The 9,420-nt window shown below is 34.7% G+C and overlaps 2 protein-coding genes across 3 annotated transcripts; one reads left to right on the forward strand and one right to left on the reverse strand.

The window, feature by feature from the left end:
- Window positions 1–1,213: 1,213 nt before the first annotated feature.
- Window positions 1,214–3,542, reverse strand: LOC9302612 (probable pectate lyase 22). Its single transcript, XM_002866494.2, has 4 exons — window positions 3,188–3,542; window positions 2,207–2,953; window positions 1,735–1,873; window positions 1,214–1,616 (listed from the first exon to the last, which is right to left on the reverse strand). The coding sequence occupies exons 1-4, from the start codon at window positions 3,304–3,306 to the stop codon at window positions 1,389–1,391; spliced, it is 1,233 nt and encodes a 410-aa protein (XP_002866540.1). The 5' UTR covers window positions 3,307–3,542; the 3' UTR covers window positions 1,214–1,388.
- A 2,466-nt stretch (window positions 3,543–6,008) lies between these two features.
- On the forward strand, window positions 6,009–9,232 carry LOC9302613 (programmed cell death protein 4). Of its 2 annotated transcripts, XM_021036057.1 has the most exons (5): window positions 6,009–6,272; window positions 6,365–6,440; window positions 6,591–6,807; window positions 6,995–7,092; window positions 7,223–9,232. In XM_021036057.1, exons 3-5 carry the CDS (start codon window positions 6,591–6,593, stop codon window positions 9,014–9,016), a joined length of 2,109 nt encoding a protein of 702 aa, XP_020891716.1. In that variant the 5' UTR covers window positions 6,009–6,272; window positions 6,365–6,440; the 3' UTR covers window positions 9,017–9,232. The 2 variants fall into 2 exon arrangements, with proteins under 2 accessions (XP_020891716.1, XP_020891712.1); XM_021036053.1 differs by lacking the exon at window positions 6,365–6,440.
- Window positions 9,233–9,420: the final 188 nt, after the last annotated feature.

The following is a 9,420-nucleotide window of genomic DNA, read 5'->3' on the forward strand; positions in this document are numbered from 1 at the left end:
ATATCTTATAAATATCTGTAAATACGTTGTAAAACCTTTTAAAATACATTGTAAAACCTTATGAATACCTTGTAAAAAACCTTTAAAATACCTTGTAAATTTTTGGCGGGAAAAATTTTCCCGCCAAAAATTTAACGCCAAAAAAATTGCGGAATCACTTTTCCCGCAAAAAAAATTTTTTGGCGGGAAAATTTTTTGGCGGGAAAAAGTTTTACGGGAAAATTTTACAAGGTATTTTAAAGGTTTTACAAGTTTTTACAAGTGTTTTGGCGGGAAAAATTGCGGGATCACTTTTCCCGCCAAAAAGTATTTTGTATTTTGTGGACCTAATTTTGTTATATTTCCTTATATATTTGTGATATCTTTTATTAAAAGAAGGGTAATTTAGTCATTTTATACATAAAAAGGGGTATTTTTAAAAATAGACAGCCAAATGGAGTATTTTTGAAAAGGGGTATTAAAAAAGGGGCATTTTTGTGAGTCTCCCTATATTAAAAGAGAGTTTTTGGTGCTTATGTGTCAAACCCACAATTATTCTCATCTTTTTTTATTATTTAGTTAATTCTACTATTCATCTTGTCAAGCACTTTTAATTCCATTTACTACTTATTATTATTAACTAAACTTACCAAAATTAAGTAGGTCAAACTTTTAAATCAGAAAACTTCTATATAAAGATTTTTATATTAAATGGATTGTGGTTTTTAATTTGAAAATTAAACAATATAAACATATAGTATATGCATTTTAACATCAAAAAATTATTTTATATTTTACAAAAATTTAAATTAAAACAGCAAATATATAAGTCAAAATTCATGAATGAAATAAATACAATTTTATTCGTAAAATTAAATAACATAAGATTTAAATAATATAAATACACATGTTCTTACCTAGTTAGTTTTAAATGAGAGGTAATTAAAAATGGAATTCAGTTTAAGAAGTCACATCTATAAAACTACATTCCTTTATAAAAAATAAACAACTCAAAAACAACATTCTTTTTGCAACGGCCGGAGAGATTTAAATGTGTACAATGAGTTAAAATGACACTTTTTCTAAGACGTATGAAGTATTTCAAACGACTTGCTAATTAATTCATATATATATATATATATATATGTATCACAATAGTATACTATTAGTATTATCTCAATAGTACACTAAGGGAAAAAGTATAATTTTTAGAGTTATAGTAGTAACTAGTAAGTTTTACCAAGTGAAATAACTCTGCCGACACAACGGCCAGATAAAATGTGTAATAAACACTTCTTCACTTTGCCACCAAGATTATTACATAATTAGCTTTCAAGTGCTGGGTTCATTATATTATACGTACGTATATACACACATGCGACACATACACGTTGGTGGGGTATGCATGGTCAACAATGGGAACCCCTTTTGCAGCTGAGTGCACCCGAGGCTATAGTTATCTCACCAACATGAGAGGACGGTCTCGCGGCTAGGCTCGAAGCTTTTGAATAGCTTGATGATTTAGTTGGTCCAGCGCCAGAATAGGTGAAGAATGCACCATTAAGCATTAGATCTCCTTCGGATCTCCAATTCCAATTTCTCCATTCGTTTTCGGGCGCATCCTCGTGCTTTGTTACCTATTCTCCACCCCAAAATATATAAGCATACAATCTTAGAACTTTGAATAAAATCAAGTGACATAATTTGATACATAGCACTTGGTTAATATTAAAGAATAAATAAAAATTGGTGAACCTCTTTGCTAGATGAGTCATCAGGGGCAAGAAAACGGTTGCCTTGAGAGTTGATTGTAGGATTAGCACTTCCTCCAATTGCATACATTTCCCAATGTGTATAGTCATTGTTCACCACATGGAAATATCCATGTCTACACCTATATTTACATAACTTTTCATTAGGTTGTTAGAATCAATTTTCATGTTCTACTTATGGAACTTATAGAATTTTATCTCTCCAAATTGCTCGACATCTAAGAGTAAGATAATTGCAAAATGTTAGCTCAACTAACCCAACTATTTTTCAGTTGATTTAGACAGCATACTTATTTCGGTTGATCCATCTTAGATTTAAAGCAGTATTTGTATTTTGGCTTTGTTATTTTCTTTTAAGAGTGTCCAACCGACAATATACTTGACTTTTATAGTTGGTGACACACATCCACAAATATAGGTATACTAAATAAAAAAATTATGTTTTGATAAAATACCTTGGCATTCTTTGGACAAGGCCTTCTCCAAAATGGTTAAAAGCGATAGTGACTTGCATGTTCTTGTCTTGTACGTACGTATCACTGTGTCCCAATAACATAACCTTGTTATGATGCGTCAAATAATTGTTAGAGATCGTTATAGCCGTTGAACCACGAATCGCATCGATCAACCCATCGTTGCAATTCGAGAGCGAGCAATGATCAACCCACACGTGGCTCCCACCGAAGATGGACACACCGTCACCGTCGGATACCGTTCTATATCCGTAATGCTCTGGTGAGTCACGTACGTAAGTATTTCCACCTTGCTTGCAATCATGTATGTGTAAACCATGGATGATGATATTGGTTACATATTGTATGGTTATACATGGCCCACCGGAGATATGTACGGATGCTCCTCGTCCGTCTAGGGTTTTGAAAGAATTCATGATGAGTTCTTCTTTTAGTTGGATCGTCATGTCTCGCTTAAAAATGATCCATAGCGGTTCATCTTGAATTACCGCGTATCTTAGTGTTCCGGGTTTAGGATTTACAGGATCGTCGTTTCCTGGATCCGTGACCACATAGATTTCACCATCACGACCACCAATAGCGTTCTTGCCAAAACCGATTCCGCAATCGGCTAGCCGTTTTCGGTTGTTCTCCCAATCCTTCTCGCATCGCCAACAATCATCGATTGGATTACCAGTCCCGCACGAGAAGAAACCTAGCTTCCTTCTTGACATAGACTCGTTTATTTTCCTATAAGCATTAACCAACAAACAATATATTAGCATTTATTATTCTTGACGTAATGACGTACGTAAACGTAATTAGGTGTACTCACACAAGTCATAGCTATTAATATAATGCAGCAATATAGTAACAAGTGAGTTTGTGATCAAGATCGAAATTAGCCTTGAATAGAAAGAACTTGGAAACAATAATTTAAGGAAACATTTGAGTGTGTTTTACAGTTTTTGTTTCAATATATACCTGTGTACTTCCTCGACAACGAGCTCAGGATCGGAAACGGGCAAAGACGAAGTGAGAGCGGAGAATAAAATGCAGCAGAAAAAGATAAGTGTGAAGGATAGATACGGAGAATTTAGCATTGTGTCTATTGGGCTTTTTGTTTTTGATAATATTTAAGGTATAATAGGAGAATTAGGAAGAAACATATGAGTGAAGGGAGAAAGACAAAGCAAAGATAGAGGCTATATAGCATATGAACACTTCGGGTGATTTATTGCGCATGCAACTTGACGTTAATTGGACCCACATTGCTTTACCTTTTTCCTCTTCTTATATATGAAAATAATTTTGGTGTGAGAAACTGAGAATGGAATCATTTAGAAATAGTGAAAAAATGTGTTAAGAAATTATATCATCAACAAACCACAAAAAACAAAATGAACCATAACCAAACCAGAAAATAAATTGAGACATTTCCATTCAAATTAACTAATCCTTGCATTTGAACTCGTTATTTTGAAATGACTAAAGTTTCAAGATTTCAATACCGAAAGCCAAACCTTCACTCTCGGATGCATTCAACATTTGTTCCCTCCCCGTTTAAGACTTTTTTGTTTTACAAAAATGAATGTTTTAAATTTTCCTAATTAAAATTAATGTATATACTGTATCATTTTCTGATATAATCATATTAATCAAATATATCATGTAAATCTTAATGAAATGAAATATAAATAATTTTTTGGAAATGTAAAAATCACAAAAACTTTAAAAACAGAAGGAGTAATATTAACTCATCATTACAAATGTAATTGTCTCAACAGTTCTAATAATTAAAGATCAAACCGATAGCCATTAATACTGTTTACAACATTCAGGTAACGCTTAGGAATGAGTCACGTGGCTTAAAGAAAAAAACACAGAACTCGTAATTAAAATCTCAATGAACTTAAAGATGAATGTTGGTGATTAGGACTGTGTTAGTAATGTACTTTAGTACTAGTAATATTTAATACTACGGACTACGGTTTAATTTTGTACTACCTTTATTACTATTACTTTTACGTTTTAACGGTTGAGTATTATCATTAGCCTAACACTCACTCTAACAGTTAGCTCAATTTAACTGATTTTTTCTTTTTCTTTTTTGTTAAAGCTCATGCTATAGTATTACATTTCAAGACTTTAGTGTTTCTGCTTTCTACAAACCATATTTTGATAACTAAAAGTAACAATATGATATTGATACACTTTAAATTATTTGATAAGTTTAGTTTTAGAGTGTTAGTTATTATCTTCTTACAAAATGATTTTCTTTTGGTGTCTCAAAAATATATTTGTTTGCAGGGAAAGGGAAAAGAATAAGAGAAGAGACCCACCAAAAACAATAGAATATGAGAACTGAGCCGACACTGGCCCATAGAGGTTTGATTTTGGGACCACTGAACCATGTGCTTGAGTCCAATCTTTTATTAAATTTTACACTTATAATTTTCATAAATTCATATCTTTTTTAAAGAGTAGTAGTATATTCATATCCATGGGCGGAGGCAGCATACAACCATGGTTTGGCTGGTATAAAATGTGTTGACAATCAATGCACATGGGAAGTATTTGCATCACTATATATCCTCCTCCACACTTTAAAAAGAACAATGTCTTTAAGAACTTTATCAAACTATTCGATTATTTAAGTCTCGCCGACATTTTTATTTTGTTAGAGCCATTTATGTTGATGAATTTTAACTACGGCCAAAATATGGATTCATGATTCATGGGTTTTGGTCTAGTGATTTTTATTACTTTTTTTGTAACAAATCATTTTATAAATTTAACTAGCAATTTGTGTATTTTGGTACATAAACTGCAGTAAACGATTAATGACAATTTTCTTACTACATTTCAGACACTTTTGGACATTCATTCGATTAGTAGTATATGATTCTGTTCTCGTACGTGAAGAACCGACATTAATTTTTTTCTTTTCTTCAGAATATTCTCAACGCTGAAAAGCTAAACTATGTAGTATAATCTATACATTTTTCATTACTTTTTTCAATGATTCATAGAATACAGAAAAAATTGACCGCATTTAACTAAAGCAAGTAAGTAATCAAAGAGTATGATAATATTTAATTCAACCATTTTAATTATTGACTACATTGGCTTATCAAACTGAAACTTGATTATTTTTGGATAATCAAACTAAACAAATTACTATTTAAACCAAATGCTCACCAGTACATGTTTTTTTCTTCCATACGAAATCAATTCAAGTATTCAACTTTGACAAAGGAGAGAATTGACGTTTCTATAAAAAAAATTAGAGTCGTTGGATTAGATTTAAGGTGGTAGATATAAAGAGAACCGTCGGATCAGAAAATAGAGACAAAAGGCATGTGACCGGTTTTGCTTGAAAACTACTTGCCAACTTCTCTACTCATTATCAGTGTTCTCAGAATTAATAATTCCATACACATTGTACACTCACTTAAATAACAAAATAATCTTGATTTAATTAAATCATAATCTTCAAATCGGATAATTTATTTTCTAAAATACATAAAATACAATATCCATATCTGTATTAAAAGTATAAAACTATATAAACATGATGCCATGATCTAATGATTCCATGAAGCTTAAAACTTTTAATTTATCCAGCCCAAAATATAAAATTAAATGGGCCGAACCACCCAATACAGCCCAATCGTTATGGACCAAAATCTTTTAAAAATCGGAGGCTAAATTAAAAAGAAGGAAATATCTAAACCCTCCACGTATTTCGTTGATGACGTGTACCATCATATATAAACGGGACAATCCACTAAACTTTATTTTATTGTTGTGTTTTATTTTATTTTTGGCGATCCTCATCCATTTCCTCTCTCGTCGTTGTCTGGGAATCGGTGACTTTTTGAATCTTTGCGACTCTCTTGATAGTTATCTACAATCGTTGTTCACTCGACGTTGATACTTTCCGGTCGTTTTTTCCGGTGCTGGAGATCCGATTCCTTATCTTTCCTGTCTTGGCTCGAGATCCGAGCCAAGCAGTAAAGAAGACGACTTTGTTTCACGATTTGGAATTGGATTCTTGCGATCACAGGTCTCAAAGATTAGATTTTTATTTATTTCTATAGTTGTATACATACTTCTTTGTGTTGTTTTGTTTACTTAATCGATTTTGGAGTGTTTAAGGTCTCTCGTGTAGAAAATATCACTTGTGTGTTCTTGTGATTCACAGTGTCTATGGGTTTCATATTTACTGCGAAAGGTAAGAACTTTCGTTGGGATACAAATTTCTCATGATCATTAATAGGGTTTTGGGGGAAAAGGAAGAGTTTTTTTTGTTGGTTTAGTTTCAGTGATTATGAGGTTCTTTCTATATTTGATTTATGAGTTAGTGATTGTTTTACTGTTATAGATGGCATCGGGTGAGGGAATTTTGACTGATGGACAGTGGAAAAAGCTTGAAATAGCAACTCAGAATTCTGGAAGTTTGTCATCATCGCCCAAATCTCATACTCTGTTTGCTGATTTGAACATTAAGTCTCCCACTGGTGGCAAAGGACCAGTAGCTGGGTTTCCTAATAGGCATGTGCGACGGACTCACTCAGGGAAGCATATCCGTGTAAAGAAGGGTATAAAACTTTCTTGAACCTTTTTTGCTTGTTTCCTTGTAGCAAACAAATCCTTTGTAGTGAGTGATATGAGTATTTATCAGCTCCCTTTCAAATTTGCTTGAATGAAAGCAGTTTCTAGACTTTAGTTTTCAGTAAAAGAGATCAGGTGATATATGGTTTACTCATGTATTTATGATATCTGCAGATGGTGCTGGTGGAAAAGGAACTTGGGGAAAGCTTCTTGACACTGATGAGGGTGACTCCTGTATTGACAAGAATGATCCCAATTATGATAGTGGAGAGGTATTTGCGCCTTTTGTTTTGTGTTGGATACTTTTCTTGTTTTTTAGGAATTGTATCTAGCATCAGCTGATTCTTTCCTTTACTAGTAGTTTGATTTATGCGTTTGTGATTCATATACTCAATTTAACAGGACGCATATGATGGACTTGTTGATTCACCTGTATCAGACCCGTTGGATGATTACAAAAAGGCTGTAGTTTCCATCATTGAGGAATACTTTAGCACCGGGGATGTGAAAGTGGCGGCAGCTGACCTCAGAGAACTTGGTTCAAGTGAATATCATCCTTACTTCACCAAGCGACTAGTTTCTATGGCCATGGACAGGCACGATAAGGAGAAGGAAATGGCTTCGGTGCTACTCTCTGCATTGTATGCTGATGTCATTTTACCTGATCAAATTAGGGATGGATTTATTAGACTTCTCAGATCTGTTGATGACCTTGCTGTGGACATCCTTGATGCTGTTAATGTCCTTGCATTGTTTATTGCACGGGCCATCGTTGACGAAATTCTCCCCCCGATTTTCGTGGCTAGATCTAAGAAAATACTTCCAGAATCTTCCAAAGGGTTTCAGGTAATTGTAACTGCAGAAAAGAGCTATCTCTCAGCTCCTCACCATGCAGAACTAGTGGAGAAGAAATGGGGAGGTAGTACTCACACTACAGTAGAAGAAACAAAGAAAAAAATATCTGAAATCTTGAAGGAATACGTGGAAAACGGAGACACATACGAAGCTTGTAGATGCATCAGGGAACTAGGTGTCTCGTTTTTCCATCATGAGGTCGTGAAGAGGGCTTTGGTTCTGGCTATGGAATCTCAAACCTCTGAGCCACTTATACTAAAGCTGTTAAACGAAGCTGCTGAAGAAGGTCTGATCAGTTCGAGTCAAATGGTGAAGGGATTCTTCCGAGTAGCAGAGAGTCTCGATGACCTTGCTCTTGATATCCCATCTGCCAAAAAGCTGTTTGATTCGATAGTTCCAAAGGCTATTTCTGGAGGTTGGCTCGATGATTCATTTAAGGTTACCTCTGATCAAGATGGAGGGAAATCGAGTCAAGACGGAAAGCTAAGACAGTACAAGAAGGATACAGTGAACATAATTCAGGAATATTTCTTATCAGATGACATTCCTGAGCTAATCTGCAGTCTTCAAGATTTAGGGACACCTGAATATAACCCTGTGTTTCTGAAGAGGCTCATAACTCTTGCTCTAGATAGGAAAAACAGAGAAAAAGAAATGGCTTCAGTTCTTCTTTCTGCTCTACACATGGAGTTATTCTCAACCGAAGATTTCATAAACGGTTTCATTATGCTCCTGGAATCCGCAGAAGACACAGCTTTAGACATCATGGACGCATCAAACGAACTTGCTCTGTTTTTGGCTAGAGCTGTGATCGACGACGTCTTAGCTCCACTTAACCTTGAAGAGATCTCAACCAAGCTACCTCCAATATCAACCGGAACTGAAACAGTCCGCTCAGCCAGGTCTCTTATCTCTGCCAGACACGCAGGAGAGAGACTTCTGAGAAGCTGGGGCGGTGGAACAGGCTGGATAGTGGAAGATGCAAAGGACAAAATCTCGAAACTTCTAGAAGAATATGAAACAGGAGGAGTAACATCAGAAGCTTGTCAATGTATCCGCGATCTAGGGATGCCGTTTTTCAACCACGAAGTAGTGAAGAAAGCTTTGGTGATGGCAATGGAGAAGCAGAATGATCGGTTACTGAATCTACTTGAGGAGTGTTTTGGTGAAGGATTAATTACAACTAACCAGATGACGAAAGGGTTTGTTCGTGTTAAAGACAGCCTGGATGACTTGTCGCTTGATATACCGAATGCGAAAGAGAAGTTTGAGATGTATGCTAGTCATGCCATGGACAATGGTTGGATCCTTCCCGAGTTTGGGATTTCTGCAACTCAGTGATGAGTGATGATGAGGGGATTCTCTTATCAGTTTCTTGTGTTTGTGTAAGCTTACGATGCTTTCCTCACTTTCTATATATATATATGTATGGGATTTGGATGGTGGATAAACATGAGATGTTTATATTTTCATGTGTTTCGCTCTTGTTTATTTGTGTGTTGTCTTTGTACTGATATCTTTTAGTGTGTTCTAATTTTCTGATGGATTTTCGTTACATTCTAAAAGTCTCCCGTTGGTCTTTGTTATTGTTTGGCTTGGACGAGAAAATTGGTAATAAGGAAATTGACATCGACAAAAATAGTTAATTTTTGTTTTGACTTATTATTATGATGCAGATAAACTGCAATTCAATCGATAACTTGAAAATCAAACACAAATTGAATTAACGTTCATGAAACGCGGAT

The sequence above is a fragment of the Arabidopsis lyrata genome (genome assembly GCF_000004255.2).
Source record: "Arabidopsis lyrata subsp. lyrata unplaced genomic scaffold ARALYscaffold_8, whole genome shotgun sequence".
NCBI classification, from domain to species: Eukaryota; Viridiplantae; Streptophyta; class Magnoliopsida; order Brassicales; family Brassicaceae; genus Arabidopsis; species Arabidopsis lyrata.